Source organism: Apteryx rowi, unplaced genomic scaffold, assembly GCF_003343035.1.
Source record: "Apteryx rowi isolate R43461 unplaced genomic scaffold, aptRow1 scaffold_68, whole genome shotgun sequence".
Lineage (NCBI taxonomy): Eukaryota > Metazoa > Chordata > Aves > Apterygiformes > Apterygidae > Apteryx > Apteryx rowi.
Window position 1 is genome coordinate 18178 of NW_020450960.1, and position 21184 is coordinate 39361.

A 21184-nucleotide genomic window follows, 5' to 3' on the forward strand; every position below is an offset into this window, starting at 1 on the left:
AAAGGCAAAGGGAGGGCCCTGGGGCACACCAAGAAGCACCCAGAAAACTCTGGGACAGGGGAGAAAGCTAAACAGAGAACTTTGGGGCGTGCTGCAAAGCAAACACAGGGCCCCGGGGCACACCAAAAGGCACACAGGGGGCTTGAGGGCAACCCAAAATGTGAATTGAGGGCTCCTGAGGGCATCAGAGGGCAAACACAGGGCTCTGGGGCAAACCAAAATACAAACGAAGGGCCTTGGTGCACACCAAAGGGGCCATAAGGCACATCACACGGCTCGAAGTGGCTGATGGGACGGTGCCTGCAGGCTCCCCCCTTTCCCACAGAAACTATCTCCCAGCTCCAGGCACACAGGCCTCATCCCCAGACACACGAGGGACATGGCAAAGTGCTAAAAGCAACTCCGGAAGCAGCCTGGGGACCTCACGCAGCCCTGGAGGKGCCCTGGCTGCCCCCAGGATGATGAGAAACACTACCGACACCACCCCAYRGTCCAGGCAATGCAAGGGAAATTCCCCACAGCCCTGCGAACAGCACTGGGTTCCCTGGGAACYGCAGGGACACCAAAGTACGAGGGACTTGGGGACCAGCTCCCAGCACCACACACAATGTGTAACCTCCTCCCCTGGGCATCATCTTCAGGCAAAGCGATGGCAGGAACCACAGACATGAGTGCAAAGAATAAAGCAACTGTTTATTGTTTTACTGCACAGAAACAACACCTGGGCGTGAGTCTGCCATGCTTCCTCTTATCCTGTGACACCCAAAGAGTCATGACCGCACCGGGGTTCATCCATTCATCGGGGAAGGGTCAGCTCCTGCTGCTGCCCCTGACATGGCAGGTTTCTGAGTAGTCAACAACCTACCCCCTCTGCTTTTTCCTTCAGGGATAGGATCCAGCTCGGAGAGTTGAGAGGAAAATGCCTGATCTCGCCTGCCTGCGCTTCTGGCCTACCCCAGACTAGAGCCCTGCAGGACACTTTCACAGCGCTCAGCTCACCCATCGCATCGCCAGTCTCGGTGTGATGGGCCTGCGCCGCATGAAACCCAGACCTCAGGTCAGCGCAAAGAGCTGAACGCTGGGTACAGGGGAAGGTTACAAACCTCAAAGGAGGGTTTGCAGCCTGCTGCTTAGGCTTCAGGGCTTACAGTTTATTATCCAAGGATTTAGCCCTTTTCGTTTATCAGTGAGCTGTAAACCCTGCACCCTAAGTGACAAACTGCAAATCTTGGAATTCAAATGGTTGCCAAAGCTTTAAAATTTATGGATGAGGTTGGATTTTAAATTCTGCACCCTGATTGCTAAATGAACAAACTGTAAACTCTGACTGATAAAGACTGAGCCCCACAAAATGAAGTAATACACCATAACCCCTGAGTKACAGACCCTCAACAACAAACTAAACAATAAACCTTAAGTGAAAAACTTCAAACCCTCAGCTTTAAGCAAGAAACACCAAAGCACCCATGAGCATGAGAACAGTACAGAGAAGCCAAGGGGTTTGCCCACAGTTTAAGAAGTTTCCCCTTCATTTAGAATGGCAGCAGAACAGGAAGACACACACCAAAATCACGTGACAGTTGCTGTTCATAGGCTTGGTTTTAGCCACCGTTCAAATGTGAGCATGTGCAAGAATCATGCCACTGGACTGTACTAAGCTGCACCTCCACTGAACCTACCTGAAACACTGCAAGCACTAATTCATCTGTGTTACAGACAATTAATATTTTTGGTCCTCTCAGYTCCATGGGCAAACATCCACAGCCAATGACACCAGTAACCACCGAGGGCAAAACCACCTTCCACCTCCCAGCCCTGCTCACATACAGTGCAGTCCCAGGATTTAGCTGTGCCCACGCTGCAAGTCAGAGCTCATCCTCCATGGCCAGCYGCAGATCTCCACAGAGCTCCCAGCTGTGACAACACTCCTTCGACTGCCRGACTATGCTTCAGCACCTGCAAAGTGGCCAGAACAGTTACTGAGAGGCACAGCCCTTCTAGAACTACTCCCTAGTCCAAGGCCCATAATTGTTTCCACAATTACRACTGACCCTCTGTGCTGCTTCACTCACCCTCTCTGGCTCCATTTCATCGCAGGGATGTCACAGCAGCCCTCAGGTACAGTCAGGCTCGGTCAGTCACCTGGCCACCTCCAGCCTTCGGTAGATGATACTCCTCAGGGAAACTGCCACTGACAGACACTCTCAGAAAGCACTGTCCAGCCAAAGCAGGATAAAAACTAAGGCCTCCAAAAACTCCAAACTCTGGAGAGACTGAGCTAATGGGAAACTGACTCTGGCCAGGACAGTGACAGGAGGACATTTTGCTTCACTCGCTCAGGCTGCCTAGTGGACAACAAAAGTGGCCCAAGTCAGACAGATACTGCTGGAAAGCCCTATGACATAACAGTGTGCCAGAAAGCAGAGTCGAGCACAGGCTCCTGGAAGAGCAGCAGAGCAAGACTGATGTAGGGAAGACACCAGCTTGCAYAAAGGCAGACCTGACAGAAAAGTGGGCTCGACGCCAGCGCCGCAACCACAACTCGAGCTGTGCCGCGCGGCAGCCCTGTCTGCGCACAGGCGGACAAGACGCAGTAACTGCAGACCGCGYTGACRAGTAGGACAGATGACAAGAGCAGCTCCAAACCACCCTACCACGAGCACCTGTCCTAACACCCGAGTACTCGGAGCCTCTGCTGCTCTCTGCTGCTGTGACACCTTCCTTCCCCAGGAACCTCTTCACTGCCTACTACGTCCCCCACAGCATCTCTGGCCCATTAGTGCCCCCCCACTGCACATCCACAGCCCTCTGCCCGCAGAGTCCCTGCAGAGGTGTCTCACGTGACCCGAGCCAGACAGATCGATGGGACCCACTGGTCACTGCTGGCACTGGACCGAGTGACAGGGAAAGAAAGAGAATGGTGGTGAGCTGGACAGAGGGACAAGGAGTGGAACCGGATGGATCCCGTCAGCCCAGAACAGCTCTCACCACGCTCCAACCCYACTCGCCTGCCGAGCATACCGAACTCTCTGCGCACCGCTGTGCCCAAAGTCCACTTGTGGGCCTGCTTGCCTGTTTCCCTACAGCTCCAGGGTGCCTGCCTCTGCCAGAGCGAGGGTGCGCACACAGGTCYGGACTGCGGAGGAACCTTGTGTTCAGTGACGGTATTTCACTGCTCCTTGCGCCTTAGCCCCTTTCAGAGGCTTAACCCCAAATTCTCTCAGCCCTTAACAACTTCAGTACGTTCACGGCACCTAGTTTTTCCACACTCTCCAATCTTCCTTGCTCTTTCCTGTCTTGCTCAAAAACCCTCCCAGACCCCATCTGTACTTACATGCTTCCTTAAAACGATATCACTGAAATCAACAAAACGGGCTGAGCTGCTCCTCTTCAAGTTGCTGGCCCTCAGAACRTCAGCCTGCAAATGAATCAGACCACCAAGGTCACTGGGAGAGTCTCCTTTTGGAGCTTCCCCCCCCCTCCCTCCCCCAAAAAGCTTTAACGACCATCCCCTAACCTGGGCAAACGCAGATCCTCCCTTAAGCACTGTAACAGTTTTTATTCTGGGGTCCCGAGCTGCTGTTACGACATTAAGCAGCAAAGCAAGGCAAAGACAGCTGGGGTCACRGCTTATCCATCTAGCCACGAAAATTCTTATTTGAGGCCTCACTGCTTTTTCCAGGTAAACGCACCAAAATAAAGCTCCCAACAGGCAGCTGAGGCTTCACACGGGCCTTGGGGCCCTGCTAGCAACAGCAATGCCGTAGCCACTGGGCTACCGGTTGCTGTTTCCCCCCCCTCCTTTGCTGGTCCGTGAACTGCGGCTTATTACTCACAAGTCCGGTAAGGACACGGCCGACCCTCCTACGGCTGAAGGCACCTCGCCAGCACCGGGCAGAGAACCTTTCCGCTGGTATTTGGAGTCTCCTGGCCGCTCTTGACGCCTGATAACTTACAAAGGGCTGAGGACAGTAGCCTGTAGTTCTTCATGGCAGCACATAGTCGTTCCCCGATGTTCTGAACTCCTAAGATTAACACAGTTCATAAATACAAAAATACCACCGCTATAGGGTGTAAAGCCAAGCTAAAATTTCTGCAACCAAAGAAAACCTCTTTGAGTCTGACAGAACGAGCCGTGTGCATCAGTGCCTATAGCTCAAGGGTAGCAACCCCTCCTGGGCAACGTTCTTTTGGCAGGCTGCTGTACCTGAACTCCTCCGTCTTGCCTAAGAGTCTCAGTTGGGACATGACGTAACTTTGCCAGCCAGCGCTTGTTGATGGAGGCATAGTAAAAATCCATCGCCCTACAAAAGTATAAAGCAAAGCACAAAACAAAAAAACCATTCAAAGCTCTGCAGAGAATCATAAGAATTCAAAGTTGTTTATTAGCACAAAAAACGGATCTCTATACATGCACACAAGCAAGGCAAACGAGAACACACAAGCCACAAATACTGCTTCCCCCAACCCCTCTTTTGGAAGCTACAACGACAGTCGGGCTTGCTGTGAAGGGGAAGTTAGACTAAGTAGCTGCTAGAGMTTAATCTTTCAGAAACCTTCCACGTCCACATTTTTGGCACAACCGTGCTCTGTCAATTCAGACACGCACAAGAAGATCCACTTCTTGTAATGTTTGAACAGTAACCCCCCCACTCCGCTCGTTAAGATTAGTGCCCCCTGCACCACTTGGATAGATGATACGCCGCTGTCTATTTGCTTCCCTGACATTAGCTACTACAGAGGGAATTGAGCAGATGGGATTGCCTCGGTGCTCTCAAAGGGAAAAGTCTCAAAGACAGTTACAGACCACGTTGCTGCTAAACAGTCTTTCTCGCAGCCGGAAAATTTCTGTTCTGGCCCCAAAGGGGATGTGAGGATTAATTAACCTGAGGGCGTGCTAACCGAGCCTTCCTGAAAGCGATCTCTTAATTTTACAGTTCGGACACTTCTGTCTCTTCAAAGACTCTGGCCACTTGACCACCATTCCCCTAAGATAATAGTTTGCTGTCTTGTAGCTCTTAAAGCATGATGCCTCGTAGACACATAAAGTCACACGTGCAGAAATATACGTACATAGCATACTTTTCGTAATGGGTACAGACCTTCAGACCTTATATGTTGGTGATCTATTATTCCGATCACTATTAATGGTGATCCTTCCTCGCCAGGAGGAACGGGCTTTCCCTTTTTGGGCGATGGAGACGGCTCTCAGTTGGTTCCATTTGATTTCATTACTTCAGCTTGCTTACGTTTTTCTGGTCTCTTCAACTTCAGCCATGGCAATCAATCTAAAAATGAAATATGACATCTTTCCCTTTCTACATACGCACGTACGATAACAAAACAAAATAGAAACAACCAAAGCAAAACTAAGGCAGATACAGCGAACAACATCCACGGGGTGGGAAGGGGTTACTTAGTTCTCAGTGCTGCCTCCGAGAGACCGAAATAACTAACAGTCATTATCAAGTTACCTTAGTTACCAAGTTATCAAATTATCAAGTTACCTTAGTTACCCATGCCAGAACACCTCCTACTGTAGCAGGTTCTGCAGCTATCAAGGGTCCGCTAAACTGCATTTTTGCTTCCTTGTTTCATCCCRTCCCTTCGGTATTAATCACCAAAAACCTGCTTGTCCAGCTTTTCTCTTCGTCAGCATTTGCTACTATTGGTTCCATCTCTGTAACAAAGAGAGAAACTTGCATTTTATTGGCCGTGAAACACTTAGATTTATGCATGTTCTTTTTCTCTTTACCGTGTTCTTCTTTTTTTTCTTTTCTTTTTTCTTTTCCTTTCCTTTTCCTTAAAGGAAAGGTCTTAATACAGCAGCTTGCAACATACATTGCAGGGTAAACAGTTTGGAAACATTATGTACAGCAATTCAGGCTAGGTTATTAGACAGGCAGGCACATCACCTAATACTTACCCACACCATCTTCCATAAAACCTGATTTTTATTCTGCTTCAGTATTATTGTTACTGCTCAGTATCCTTTCTCAAACCCTCGTATACACACGCTTAACCGACAAGCCTCTCAGTCTTTAGCCACGCAGAAGAATGATAGCACTTGATTTGCCCGTCGCTGCTTCAAACCTATTACCTTTTTGATACAGCTCCTAGATTCCTGTTACGCTCGGATGCTGGCCTCACAGGTGACGACCAAAATCAACAACTGGATCGCTAGGTCTAGCTGCTTCTCTTCAAGATGTCCCCCTTCGGTGGACTACCCTGCCAAACAAACCAAGACGACTGATGAGGCCGTGAGGGTATCAGATCTTTGGACCGCTTCTCCAAGACTTTCTGGGAGACTGACATAACCGCTTCTCTTCACGTTACTCAAAGCCACGTTCATCTATTACCTAAGACTAAACTGTTTCTATTTCAAGAGAGGATTGCTGTTTGTCGAAACTTTACACATAGTCCATAACCCGCTACGCATCATCTCTCGTCCCTTCTGCTTTCACAACACTTTCAGTAATTAAAGGTGGGAATTAAGAGCACCCGTTGCCCTATGGGCTGGAGTAAGTCATTTCTCCTGCTCTGAGGAGGTGCCTAAAAGCCATGCTGTTTTCTGAAGTAGCATCACTGGACTTCCCGTAGCCCACCAGCGTTCCCTTAGGCTTTTCCCGAGCCTTGTATTTTTTTAAGGTTATTCCTTAGCCTGCAATTTTATGCCAATGTTCTCCTTAAGCATTGTGCACAGCACGATTATCCCAGACCAACCACATTAACAGACTCCTCTTGCACGCACAGAGGCTTCTAAGAGGTGGCTCAGAAGAAAAGAGAGAAAAGTCTGTCATCTGTGCACCCACCCATCAACATTCTTCACCAAGAAATGCTGTAAATTCCCTTTTCTCTAAAGTGGGACTGAGTCAAAGGGGAGGTACGGATCACCCCCCATATTTATTAGAACACCTCACTGCTGCGGGCACTGGGTCTGGGAGTGGCTTTAGGATTGCTTAGGGCTTTGGGACATCAGGCTGCTGTGCCACTGTTGGAGACATCCAGACCTCTGTGCAACATACGAGTGCCTGGGGAGCCATCAGAGGCAACGGAGGACCCAGCACCACATGCTGCACTGGGGAAGCCCGTGGCTTTGCAGCAGCTGGACAGGAGGGAGCAGGACTCAGCGGGGCTTTCAATCAGTCAGTGCCCGCATTGGCTGGCACCCACACTCTGTGCCTGGGGGTGGGGGAGGCCTCCAGGTGCCTGGGAGTGTTGTTCTTTTATCCATCTTCTTGCTTGCCTAGCCACAAGTCTCAAAGAAATAACCTGGGGCTGCACTAATCGTACCTGACGCAAACTGACACTCGACCTGCTCGGTCCAGAGGTTTTAAACCTGCTCGGCACTTACCAGCACTCTCAGGCGTGCCTGCCGCGACAGGAGCCGTCCTCCCGCCGACACTGCGCCACAAGCCCGCTCTGGGGCCCGCCTCCCCCACCGCCCTGCCGGGCCGCGTCCACAGGGGCGAGCGCGCGCCCCGGCTCGTGCTGGGGAGGAACCGGGGCCCTAAAGGCGACACACGGAACAGGGAAAATCCGACCCGCGTTCCAGCAGACGCTGCCCCGCGCTCCCAGCGGGGCGCGGAGCCAAGCCCCAGCCCCCCCCTCGCCCCGCACGCCGCCTCCACGCAGCAACGGCCGCAGCGGGCAGGGCACAGCCCGCCACCCGCCGCCACCCGCTCGCCTCACCAGGGACCCCAGATCCTCGACCTCAGGCGGCCTCCGCTCTCATCTGCCACCGCCGCCGAGCGAAAACGCTGACCCTGCTCGCCGCCATGCTGCTCCCCGCCGCTGCGCATGCGCTGCCCGCCGCGCATGCGCCAGCCGCCAACGCAGAGTAGCCGCAGCGGCGGACCGGCGCTCGAGCACCGCGCATGTGCCGGCTACGGACCGGCTCGAGCGGGAGGGGCAGGGGGAGCGGGAGGGGCAGGGGGAGCGGGAGGGGCAGGGGGAGCGGGAGGGAGCCGAAACCCACAATGGCGCCCTCGTGTGCTCGCGGCGCGGCGCTGCAGCCGGCCGGCTCACGCGTGCGAACCGCAGCCCGCCGCGGCCCCGCGGCGCTCCCACCGAGCAACGAGCGCCCCGAGGCTGCCCGTGCCCGTGCCCGAGAGAGCGGCGGGGATCAGCAAGCAGGCTCTGGTGCTGCCCTGGTGAGAGGGCACTGCGGAGCAGCTCCGAGACGGCACTGCCCATCCCCGCAACACCAGGAAGCACCGATAAGGAAAAGCGCTCTGCGCTACCGGTCAGTGAGCACTGGGAAGGGGCGACGAGCACAGCCCATTCGCTTACCCATTGCCGAAGCACCGGAGAGCAGCAGCAAACACGGCGACAGGCGGTGCGCGTGTGTGCGCCTGCTGGCTGCCGTGTTCTTTGTACATGGGGGAGGGCAGTGGTGGCTGCAGTACTGGCGCATCGACACCCGAGGGTAGCAGTGAGCAGAGGGAAACCAGTGCGCATGCGTGCTCCTTACGGGTGCAGTACTGCCTCCTCAACATCCGGGGGCAGCACTGACCAGTACGGGAGGCAGTGCGCATGCGCGCGGGTTTCGTGAGCTGTACTGCTTTCTCGACACCCGAGGGCAGCAGTGAGCACGACTGAACGCAGTGCGCATGTGCGCCCTCGCTGAGGCAACTGGGGATTCTCTGTACCTGTGCGCAGGCCTCCTGCAGGCTCTTTCCACACAGTTAAAGGTACCTGAACGGAGTGACCTTGGGAGGCAGTGACAAGGTGTCCCTGGGGCTGCTGTGGGGTGCCTGTGGCTGTTTCAGGGTCTCTCATGTTGTTTTAGGTTCCTTGGAGAGAAACTGCTGGTCACGTTTTATTGAGGACTTTCCCTCGTGCTGCATAACAGGACAGCTCTGCCCCGAGCCCTCCCAGCACTGCCACTCCTCATAGCTGATGCCTAACTGGCCCCAGTCCTGAGCAAAGCTACGACTACCAGGAGTCCACACAGCCCCTCACAGTCCCCCTGGCCTCCCCCATTGCCAAGAGGGACAGCCCCAGCCCCAGCCCCTGGGGCCAACCGTGCCTGGTCGCGACAGAGATGGAAAACGCTTCCTGCCCTGTACCGGGAAAAAAAACAAGAAAATTTCAGTATCTCCTGCAGACTAAAATGGCCGCCCAGAAGCCCAGTGCCGGAAGACTACTGCTCCCAGCATGCCGCGCAAAAGAACATGGCCTCCCGGAAGTCCAGTGACGGAAGACTACTACTCCCGGCATGCCGTGCGAAGAAAAAATGGCCGCACGGAAGCCCGGTGCCGGAAGACTACTGCTCCCGGCATGCCGCGCAAAACAATACGGCCTCCCGGAAGTCCAGTGCCGGAAGACTACTGATCCCGGCATGCAGGCGGGCGGGGGAGGGGGCCACAGGTCTCGGTGAGGTTTGACCCTGTGGCGATTGCGTCCCACCCCTCCCGGACCCGGCCCGCTCGCCCGCCCTTGGGGTCCGGAAACGGCCGCAGGACCCGCAGCGCGGGCCCGCGATCCCCGACACCGGCCCGGGACTCCCCCCGACGCCGCCACAACCGTCCCCAGATCAGCTCCGGCACTGCCTCTGCCCACCCCCACCGTGATCCTCCCTAGTGCTTCCCCTGGGATCTGCGCGCGCACTACGGGTGCAGTACTGCTTTTTGGACACCCGAGGGCAGCAATGACTACAACGGGGCGCAGTACGCATGCGCGCGGCTCGTGTGTAGTACTGCTTTTTCGACAGGCGAGGGCGGCAGTCAACGCAGCTGGAAGCAGTGCGCATGCGCGTCCCCGTTGGGCGCAGTTCGGCTTTTTCCGACACTCGCGGGGGGTGAGGGGAGAAGCAGTGACCACCGAGGAAGCAATGTGCATCTGTGCGCACGCTCTCTGCTGCACTGCTTTGGTGACACGAGGGCAGCTGTGGCCATGGTGAACCCCGTGCGCATGTGCCCCCTTGCTGGGTGCAGCACCGCTTTTTCGACACCTGGGAGAGGCAGTGAGCACTGTGAACCCACTAAGCGAGAGCGCCTTATTGGGGCAGTACCGCTATCTCGACACCGAGGGGCGGCAGTGAGCACCGCGGAAACACTGTGCGAGTGCTCGCGATTTAGCTGCCGTACTGGCTTTTCGACACGCGAGGGCAGCAGGGAGCACGACGGAACGCCGTGCGCATGCGCTCCCCCCCCCCGCGGAGTGCCATTCTGCTGCTTCGACACCCGAGGGCCGCGGTGAGCCATGTTAAGCCAGTGCGCATGCGCGAGCCGCTATGTGCAGTACTTGCTTGTCATCACCTGAGGGCAGAGGTGAGCGCGGCTGTGAACTAGTGCGCATGCGCGCGGTCCCTCTCCGCAGTGCCGGCTGCTCGTCATCCGTGGGCAGCAGTGAGCGGGCCGGGGGGGGGGGGGGGCACCGCGCATGCGCTGTTCGCCCGGCTGCAGTGCTGGTTTGTAATCAGAGTAGGGCAGCACCGAGCCGCGTTACAGCCATTCTGGGCTCGCACAGAAGAGCAATACTTCAATAGCAGCCGTGATCATGACTTCACATCCTGTAACTATGTGCCAAGACGCAACTTCAGCACTGGCTTTTGGAGATATTTCACTGCCCTCGCCTCATCTGATCTACCGTTATTTACGGTGCCTGCTGCGAGGCACAGATTCTCCATATTTCATACTCAAGCCATTTCTACTAGAGGCTTTAGTAACAAAGCATTCATTTGAACATTGCAAAATACTCTATGGACAAAAAATACTCAGAGGCTGCATTAAAAAAACCAACCTACTTAATGGGACCATTTGCAACCATTAAACAAGCAGCAGTCTTCTTTAGGACTTTCTACCTCTTGCCTTTATTGAGTGTTAAACAAAATAAATAGCCAAAAGAAAGCTGCACTATTTTCTTGACAGACTACTCAGTTTCATTATTAAACAGTAAGAGATGTTTGCACAGAGTGTGTCTACCACGCTAAAGCATGAAAACATTAGTATTCCGATCACCTTTCGTGGTACTACAGGAAACAAGCTAAAAAGGCTTGTTCCGTTCCTAAAATAGCTGGACTTTTCTAACAGTGATCACAGCCTAAAGGCTATTACTATGTGAAAAAGACTAATGGCTCTATCACCTGTGTACCACTTACCTGGCTTGATTACTACAGGTATTAGTAATGAAAGTGCATAGCCTTCTATAAAAGGTAAATACTGCCTTTTAAAAAAATCTACAGAATTGTCATTGCTTTTGATTGGTAGCCAGCTTCTTCTAACCCAGCTGCAAGAAAGTTTTTGCCTTCAAGTCACAACTTCCTGCTCCCCAGGACTTAAAAGGATACCTGTCATTCACTACTCTCTCTCAAAATGTACAGTAAGCCCTAAAGTACAGGACAAGACACCTTCTCTAAGGAAACTGGCTACTATGTCTCCTTCACTGCAGGTCTCTCTTAGTATCRTGGTCCATTCAACAAACAAAACAGTACAATAAATGTTTTAAGCTGCTCTAAGGGCTTTCGTATAAAACACCATCAAAATGAGTTATTATGGGATTTAGTGTTCACTACACACGCTACCCCACTGCCATGGACTCGTTTTAAAGGATCGGTAACGTACACGTTTTTGCACTAATATTCACGGAATGAATAGGCACTTGATCAAGTAGGATTGTTCATAAAAAAACTCTGACAATGTGTTGCTAGGTAACAAACCTAGACAAGCAGTTATTTCCTCTGATCCTTCGGCTTACATTTCTTCGGCTGGATGTAGTCAAAGGCGTCTTTTTCACGTCCCACCGTCAGGGCCTCCCCGGCAATTCCTGCAGCAACTCCCCCCTCAGAAGAAACAACTGAAGGACGTACATAGTCTTGTGAAAAGAATGGGGAAACCAATGCATGCTGTGCATGGCACTCAAAGACCCAATCTATAGATCAAAAATAAAACTCTCTAAAATAGATTAGGTGGGCCAAAGAGGTCACTTCTCTGTGCCACAGTGTTCCTTGCACATATGCAGGCTGCCTCTCCCTGCTATAATGGTATCCCGTACCAGCAAGGACACAGTGAAAAGTTTCAGAAACTGCAGTATTTGCCAGAAGCATTTCCAATACCTTGAGAAAACAGTTGAAGGAGAGGCTCACGCAGGGCGTGCAACTGGAAAGAAAACTCTGCACAAAGGCCTAAAATGACCAGCCCAGAGCATGGATCCCGTGGTCTCCAGGAGTGCAGGAGTTCTCATGTTCTTATTGAATATATATTGCTGCCTGTGAAACACAATACACCACAGTAATACAGATTGTTGGAGGTAAGCCTGGAATAAGAGTGAAAGAAAAGTACACATTGAAAACAAATATGAAGTTACAAGCCGCTTGGAATTCAGACACGCTTCTAGATTTACCGCCTATTTAAAGGTGCACCTTCTGGAATTCTGTCCAATTTATTTTCCCAGAAGCCTGAGACAAGGATGAAACGCATATCGAAAACAGATACAGCATAACTGCTCTGGCCTATAAATCACTGGTTTCGACCACTGCACAGTTAAAGCGCTAGCATTCCTACCAAGAAATAATGTCAAAGCAGAATGATGAAGTAGGTCATAATTCTGAAACTGGGCATAAAGCAGCCTGTTTTGCAGTCACGAGTTGAAATACAGCATTCTCATTCTCACTAATAACCTGTTGTAGAGATTGGCAGCTGTACAGTGGCTTCTGCGCTACACAAAGGAGTTAGGTACTGGGCAGAGGCCACGTTCTGAATGTGGAACGATAGATCTGAAGGCACAGATTTAAACAAATGCCCGTCATGTACCAGAGGTCTAGCATATTTACATTTACCGTATATGAGCTCTCCTGTGTGGACAGGCTGTTCCATCTTCTTTATTTGTTAGCTGACAGACGCCCTATGAGAAAGCAAAGAAAGGAAGAAATTCAAAATGAAATTAAACAGATTAGAGGTGGCCTCAAAGGGTTTGATTGATCTCCCCCCACCCAGCCAAAACACCTTTGGAAAGGCACATCTCAGAATACATGTAGTTCTGTGATCACTGCATTCCTGAGAGCCTAATAGTAGATGGTGCTTGTTAAACAGGAATGAAACTGTAAAACAGATGTTTAACAGTCTCAAAGAGATTTATGGCATGTACATATTATGATAAACCAAAAAGGAAAAACAAGATACTTTGAAAAAAAAAAAAAATCCTTAAAGCTTTCAACAACAGCAATTGGGGAAAATTTCCAAACCTTTCTTACTGATTCTAAAGCAAACCTCACTCTTTTACAAGTTCCACACAAACTCATTCTCCACAGTTTCTCCAAAAGCACCATACCCTATCATCTCCCATTCTCTCCTGCTCAAAAATGACCCATGTTAATGCAGTTATCCAGCTGCTTTCAGTGAAAAGCAACAGCCTTTTCTTTAAACATGCTGAGGCTCATCAGATTGGATGTTTAATGGTGGTACAGATGGGACTTAAAATGTTGTCAGCTTAAGGAAAGTCTAAGTGGAAATGTTGTGTGCCATATAAGCTTAAAAATAAGTCATTTGTGATGAAAAAAAACACCTTTGGATAAATGTTGGAAGTCTTCAGAAATAATGCTTGTATAAGTGAAAACACAAATCTGCATCTACCAAACTGCATGTATATCTCTAGAAATAAAAAGTAATTTTATAAACTAGCATGGAAAACAGTCAAAGGTGAAGAATGTATGCCTTTGCCTTTAAACGTTATTCTGTGATTTGCCTTCAAACACTACTGCTAGATTTTGCACTCGTAAAGACAATATTGAGTTGTACGGTCATCCAAATTTCTCATTATTGCAGTTTATTATTTGTGATCCTAAATTCACTATTGAAAGAAAATGATAGGAGTGAGTCTGCATTATCCTGAAAGCCAGTAGGATATATCAAACTGATGTTTGTGCCTCTAGTTATCTAAATGGCCATTGTGGGTCAGACAAACACAGCAGAAAATAAAAATCAATTGTACATATAAAGTGCACATTATCGATGAGTAGGAGTGAAAAGCTCTTGATCTTAAGAGAATTTTTCCATGATGGAATGATTTTTATGGTGTTTGACCTTGAGCTAAAAACATAATCAATATAGCAGTTAGATACAGTTTGGGGGATATTTAATATCAAAAACAAGCAAACAAAAAAGCGAGCAAGGTAGCTTCTAGACCTGGGAGAAAACTGAGTATTTTGTTCTTGCATCACTGAGTATTTTGTTAATAAATACTGAATGTTGGTATGATGACAGTTCCATAAATACTCACAGAATGTCTGGGCTAAAGTAAAAGAGCAGCATCACCGCTATAAAATTGGCATCGACACTTGAATTAATTTTGTGAATTTTCCCTCCGGACTTGTCAAGATGTCATTTGACTGAAATTCCGTTTTAAATGAGATAATGCATTTTTGAATATTATGTGCAGATCGTTAAATGTTCCTCTTAACATAAATCTTTTACAAAACAAGTAGCTCCTCAGAATCCATAGTTCACTCCCATCTAATACTTAAGATTTTCAAACAAAGATGGCTTCAGTGTCAGGGGTGGGAGGAGGGAGAAGCCACTTCAATGGATTAAGAATCTTTTTAACCAATAGTAAAATTCTTCTGGCAGAAACTTGCTTTAAGCACATATTAGAAATGGCTCTCTGTAGACAAACCAATAGCTTGCAGAAACGATTGATTACTTCTGGGTTAGCTTTCATTTAACTGTGAATTCGGACATGACCTATTGACTGATCTTCAGCACCCAAATTAAAAGATATTGATTTGCTGTTTAGAGTTTTCAGTAGAGGAAGTTTATTTATCCTATACAGGCTATTTGTATCAGTAATACGCTTTTGCAGTGCACTGATGAGAATAGCCTAAAGGAGCGTTACAGTGGTAGATATACTTCTCAACTATTATTGATCCTAGCAGTGGAAGTTACACATTATTACCAGGCTTGTGTAACAAGTCCATATCCTTGGCCCTTATGGTGCTGATACTAGCTCCAGGAACATCTTTGCACACAAAACAAGCATATTTCCTTCCCTAGCCTCCCTTTTCAAAAAGGAGGCCTGTTTCCATCCCCTCCCCACAACATTTTTGCAAGCATTTGCCAGGCTGCAAAACATTCGAAAGCATGTTCCCCAGCCTGCCATCACTCCCCAAATGTACTGCAATGGTCTGATCAGCTCAAGAAATTTTCAGCTAAATTTTAAGCTATGTTAAATATATTTTTGCATCAGCGCAGCTTACAAGCTGCAGTCTATCCACAGCTGCCAGGCAGACTCGTTAAAGGTGTCGTTTACTGTAACAATGTACTTCCGGTCTCTAAAACTTCTCCCACAACTGTTCCACTTCTTCCTCTTCCACATTAACCTTTTCTTTCTTGAACTTGGTGAAGGGCAATTTAGGATAGGGAGTATACATTCTGTTCCAGTAGCTCCCTCGTTACCATCCTGTATGGAGACACAATAGAATCGTAACATTATGAAGGGGGAACCTTGGGTTCCATTTCTAATGACTTGCTCCTAAAAAGAAATACTGAATTGAATGGACTGGAAAAATAGAATAGAACATTTGTGATGTTTAGGGATATTTTAAGTCAGTATGACAAGAAAGATGGCATAAGGAGAATAAATGAGAGGTCAAGAACAGTAGAATATAAGGACAGATGCTGTGTATGGAAAGCAGGTTTGCTTGGAGGGATCAAAAACTCTATTGCTGAGTTTTTACATCACGAGTATGATGAGAAGCTGTTCCAATAGAATATATTTTCAGCCAAAATTTACATTGCATAGTATTTGTAAGGATGTACCTTCTTAACTTTTGCACAAGCAAGCTGAGTGTTCTTTGCTATTGAGATATACAAATAAATTAAAACTTAGTCTGAAAGTTAGTACTTTTATAACCATTGATTAAATGAGTGAGGAAGAATGCCGATGCCTTAATAGATGCACTCACAGAAAATCTGTATCTATAGTTGTGCCATTCATTAACCGAGTGAGTTTGGCTACTGTGCATATTCTGAATCCATTTGTGGTGACATAAATTTTCATAAGAAATGTTTTCCCCAATTAAAAGTATAAACCATCTTCTGTTGGTTGACAACAGTCTGAAGCTGAGATTGTTCTTACAGTTTGGAAGAAAAGGGGTTGGAAAGGGGAAAGGCAAAATAATCTGAAGGAAGTTAGAACTCCGATTTATTTCATTTCTAGCTTTTTTAACAAGATTCTTTCACTGGAAATAATGATTTGGCTATAATTAAATTGTGCTAGGAGCCAAAGCAAACTGAACAACAGATTGATTTTCTCCTCCCTCCATCCCTAGCAAATATAAGTTCAACGTGCAAAGCTTGCATTCCTTTAATTGCTCCTATAGTGAGATAAACTGTTTTAAAATATGAAATTTGCTCACACAGATGGAAGATGTCAGGGGTTATAACTTTTCATTGGATGCCATGGACCTTTAATTTTGCAGATTTTTGCAAAGAAAGGTATGTTTTATTTTTAAAGTGTCATTTATTTTTAATTMATTTATCTTTAAAAAATGTTTAACTTCTCTATTTATATACCAATTTGAAAGTGCATTTTCATGTTTCATAGGCTCTTTTAACTTAAACTTTCCTCTATAGTCATAGTATTGTAATCATATGATTTCAACTTCCATTTAATTTAATAATCATGTTTTATAAGGTGAAAACTACATTTGAACAGAAAGCTCTGTCTCAAACCAGCTTTCTACTAAGAAAATTTATTGTGTTCTTAATATAACTGAATTCTATTAAATTGCACTGCACATACAATGTAAAGTTAAATCTATGAACATAATAGTTATCCCTGCACATATAGAAGAAAAATATTTTTATAAGTGTATACAGTAACATAAATACTGAAACAGAATTTAAAATCTTGTCCATAGTGTAGTATCCTGTAACAGAGATCAGAACAAAAATATGAAATAAATGCAGAGGTGTGATTACACAAAAATATTACCCGCTTCTTTGTACTCAGATGATAATTATTTATGAAAATACTAGTATATAATTTTTGCATAAATTGTTTATTTGTAATAGAATCATGGCCAAAGATAGCAAGAATTTACACCTATGCACTGTATTCTCTATTTCAGATACAGGTATTATTGGTGAGAGAAAACTGGACTAATATTACAGTGATCTTATTTATTTATTTATTGCTGTCATCCACAAACAAAAAGAAATTTGCTCCAAATTCTATGCTTAAAAATATATTTTTAAATTTTAACACTACATTTTTAGTTAGATACCTTATTCCCTCACAAGATCATTTATATAACTAATTTTTCACTGCAAAACAGTTATAGGACATTACCATAGACTTCAGCTGCAATGTGGAGCTAAGAAGATCTGAAAATGAAGACCAAGAAATATTTATTAATGTGTACAAATATCTTAAGGGAGGGGGTCGAGAGGATGGGGCCAGACTCTTTTCAGTGGTGCCCAGCGACAGGACACGAGGCAACGGGCACAACCTGAAACACAGGAAGTTCCATCTGAACATGAGAAAAAACTTCTTCACTGTGAGGGGGACAGAGCACTGGAACAGGTTGCCCAGAGAGGTTGCGGAGTCTCCTTCTCTGGAGATATTCAAAACCCGCCTGGACGCGATCCTGCTTGAGCAGGGGGGTTGGACTAGATGATCTCCAGAGGTCCCTTCCAACCTCAACCATTCTGTGATTCTGTGATTTCTCTGTTTGTTTACAAGGAAAGTAAAACCTCAGTACCTTAGGAGCCGTCCTAAACAAAGATGCTGCTCTCACACTGCTATCTGTCAGATGATGATTCAAACAGATCACATAATGCTCTTAAAACTCCTCTGAGTGTCACGGAGCAGCCTGCTGTGATGGCTGCCTCTACAAGGGAAACACCTTAACTATCAGTGGGAACTATAACTAGTTGCTACAGTCTTCCTTCATAAAGGCTAATACTTTTATTTTTGACATATTTTCACTCTTCTTTGTGACTTTTACAAACTTCTGGTGAGTATGATAATATTTAAGAGACTTTAAAAATAACTTTCAGCTTACAATTTATGTAGCCTGCATGAGAGATTTTGGTGTGTTTACATATGAACTCTCTAAAAAAGGCATATTTAAGTAGACTTACACTAAGAACTCAATGCTACTAGAAGTCAAGCACCTCAGTTTCCACTGACTTTGATGCAGATTGAGGATGCTTAATACCTCCTAGCTATGTCCTTATCATGATGTCTTTTACTGATATGTTAGACATGGGTGGATGATGGCACTTCTCCGTCTTGATTACCAGAGTAGTGGGTTATGCTGCAGTGTTTACAATGCGAGATATGATGGTTCTTCTAGTGTAATTTTCTTGGTAATATGTTAAGGAAGGACTGCAGCTTTTACAATATTTGATATATTTTTTTCTCTCTCATACATTTTAGTGTTAAGACGGCAGAATAACCATGGGAGACTGGAATTTCCTTGGAGGCATTTTAGAGGAGGTCCACATTCATTCTACTATTATTGGAAAGATTTGGCTAACTATCCTCTTCATATTTCGAATGCTTGTCCTTGGGGTGGCAACTGAGGATGTTTGGAATGATGAACAATCAGAATTTATATGCAATACCGAGCAACCTGGTTGCAGAAATGTTTGCTATGATGAGGCCTTTCCTATCTCTCTAATAAGATATTGGGTCTTGCAAGTTATATTTGTGTCTTCCCCTTCCTTGGTGTATATGGGTCATGCCTTATACAGACTAAGAGCCTTAGAAAAAGAGAGGCAAAAAAAGAAAGCTCAGGTCAGAGTGGAACTTGAAAGCACTGAATTAGAAATGACTGAAAATCGAAAAAGGCTGGAGAGAGAACTTCGGCAGTTGGATCAAAGAAAGCTAAACAAAGCACCCCTGAGAGGCTCTTTGCTCTGCACTTACGTGATACATATTTTTACTAGATCTGCAGTGGAAGTTGGTTTTATGATTGGGCAATATCTTCTGTATGGTTTTCAGCTAGATCCCCTTTATAAATGTCAGAGAGATCCATGTCCAAACATAGTTGACTGCTTTGTATCAAGACCAACAGAAAAGACAGTGTTCATATTATTTATGCAGTCAATAGCGACTGTCTCATTGCTCTTAAACATCTTAGAAATTATCCACCTTGGATTCAGAAAAATTAAAATGGGACTCTGTGGACAGGGTGAAAACAAGGATGACCTTGATGATTTCTATGTAAACAAATCTAAGAAATACTCCGCAATACCACACTCTTCTTTGGGAATATCTGTAACTCCACAAAAAACTCTTCCTTCTGCACTTAGTGGTTATAGCTTTTTAATGGAAAAGCAAACTGACGCCGCTGTCTACCCAGTTCTAAGTACTCCTGTGTTTCAGTCTATTCAGAATAACCGTGCAGAAAGTAGCAACAATTACACCCATCACAATCAGGAAAATATACTGCCAGAGCAGAGGCCAGCTACAAACGCTTTAGACATTCAGATTCAAAATACTAGCACAAATAATAATGAAGGCTTAATTAGGGAGCTAGTTACTGAAGAAAATGATTCTCAAAAAGAAGCTGAAAAGAAACATTTCCTTGTTTGTACTCAGAGTGCAGATGCAGCTTCAAGCATGTGCTTGAGAAGCTTTGCTGAAACGCCATCTCAAACTTCACTGCAACCTGATACCTTTCCTATTAACAGTTTAAGAAGACAACGTGGAGTTAGCACCTCATGGAACTGCTGTATGGTGGTTGAGAGTGCAGGGTCCTCAACAAATTCTCTCCAAAAGAACAGCAACAGAAGACCAAGCAGTTTCAGTGCAAGCAAAGGCCACGCTACTTCCAAAACTGACCCAAAAAACCTCAGCCGACCAGACACTCCCGACTCTGTCAGGGAGGTGAGCTCAGAATCCAAACAAAGTCGAAACTGCGATAGTCCTCAGCCTTTCCCTCTGTCTAGGCGAATATCATTGTCAAGTAATGCCAGCAGCAGGCGTGCCCCCACTGATCTTCAAATTTAGTGTGAATTAACAACTGAATAACACCAGTGAATGCTGTGAGAATTACTGGACATTGCAACATAAGTAGTAGCTACTTCTAGGAGTAGCTAAATTATTCAACTTTAACAAGCTCTTTTAGCACAGTTGTGTACACCTTTGCTTATTAGCTAAGTAACCTTTAAACAGTGTATTTACTTTTTTTTAATAAAAAGATGACAAACCCCAGTGTATGTCCATTATCCTTGCAGCTAAAGAGGGAAACGTAAATCATATAAATCCACATAATAGGAAAAGTCAGGAAAGTTCAGGTTAAAACTGTGGGCCTAGCAAAATACAAGGATTAAAATTACAGCTGATAATATTTAAACTGAATAAAATTAGAGACAATTACAGCCTAAAAATATATATCTGAGTTAGTACTGCTATTGCAGCCTTAATCTTTGCATTTTCTGGTGTGAAATTTTCAGTGGGCACGTAAATTTGTGCTAATACGTATTTGCATTTAATGTGCCTGTATTAAAAAGCCTAGTGTATAATGCACTCTTCTCCCACGGTCTAAATAATAGAAACATTAGCATTCAGTTGCTCACAAACAGAATTTGTCATTCAAAGTTCTGTTGGTTAAAGACAAGATACAAAATAATCTGTTTTCTTCCTGCTGTTGATAGGGGATTTTTATTTGCTTTTTTTCTGGGTGGGGGCATGTGTCAAAAATTCTGTTTCATCACAGTACCTTGCCAATAGGAAATTTTAATTTTATTCCAGTGCAAACTGAAGACACTGCAGGAAAAAAAAAAGGTGAAAAAAAGACCCTGAAACTGCAGGTGTAACATTGTAAGACAGGTTCATTTTTATGATGACAATAAGAACCGGATTTTTTATCAGTTGGTATCACTATGTCTCACAAAAAGAAAAAAATATAATTGTTTCTATTTTATAGATAGGGTCGGGCATTGGACTTGCTTTTGGACGGGAAAATTTCACGGCGTGTGGTTCTTCGGTGCGCCTCGGAGCGGAGGGGGGGCGGCCGGGCCCCGCATGGCGGCGGCCGCGGCTCGCGGGGTCGGCGCGGGCGGGCGGGCGGAGTCAGTCAGAGGCGGGGGGCGGGGCCGTGGCTGCGGACCACGTCGCCATGGTGACCGCCGGGAAGCCCTCGCGCCGTAAAGGCCGAGGGCGCAGGCGCGCAGCCGCGGTCGGTGTTGGCGTTGGGCGGACGTGATGGCGCATTACAAGGTAGGAGGGAGCG

The 21184-nt window shown here is 46.7% G+C and overlaps 1 protein-coding gene and 1 long non-coding RNA gene across 8 annotated transcripts; one reads left to right on the plus strand and one right to left on the minus strand.

The window, feature by feature from the left end:
• Positions 1 to 670: 670 nt before the first annotated feature.
• On the minus strand, positions 671 to 7805 carry LOC112975654. 7 transcript variants are annotated; one of them, XR_003256687.1, is made up of 9 exons: positions 7693 to 7805; positions 7355 to 7510; positions 6101 to 6228; positions 5508 to 5680; positions 5111 to 5288; positions 4208 to 4304; positions 3837 to 4025; positions 2073 to 3418; positions 671 to 1956 (listed from the first exon to the last, which is right to left on the minus strand). It is a non-coding gene; the product is annotated as an uncharacterized LOC112975654 (long non-coding RNA). The 7 variants fall into 7 exon arrangements; XR_003256688.1 differs by lacking the exon at positions 7355 to 7510 and having other exon boundaries at positions 7693 to 7804; XR_003256689.1 differs by lacking the exon at positions 7355 to 7510 and having other exon boundaries at positions 7714 to 7731.
• A 10597-nt stretch (positions 7806 to 18402) lies between these two features.
• Positions 18403 to 19959, plus strand: GJA9 (gap junction protein alpha 9). The gene has a single exon (XM_026086001.1). The coding sequence runs from the start codon at positions 18403 to 18405 to the stop codon at positions 19957 to 19959; it is 1557 nt and encodes a 518-aa protein (XP_025941786.1).
• Positions 19960 to 21184: the final 1225 nt, after the last annotated feature.

Excerpts from the sequence above, each read along its gene's own strand:
- GJA9 (XM_026086001.1), top strand. The coding sequence starts at position 18,403 with ATGGGAGACTGGAATTTCCTTGGAGGCATTTTAGAGGAGGTCCACATT.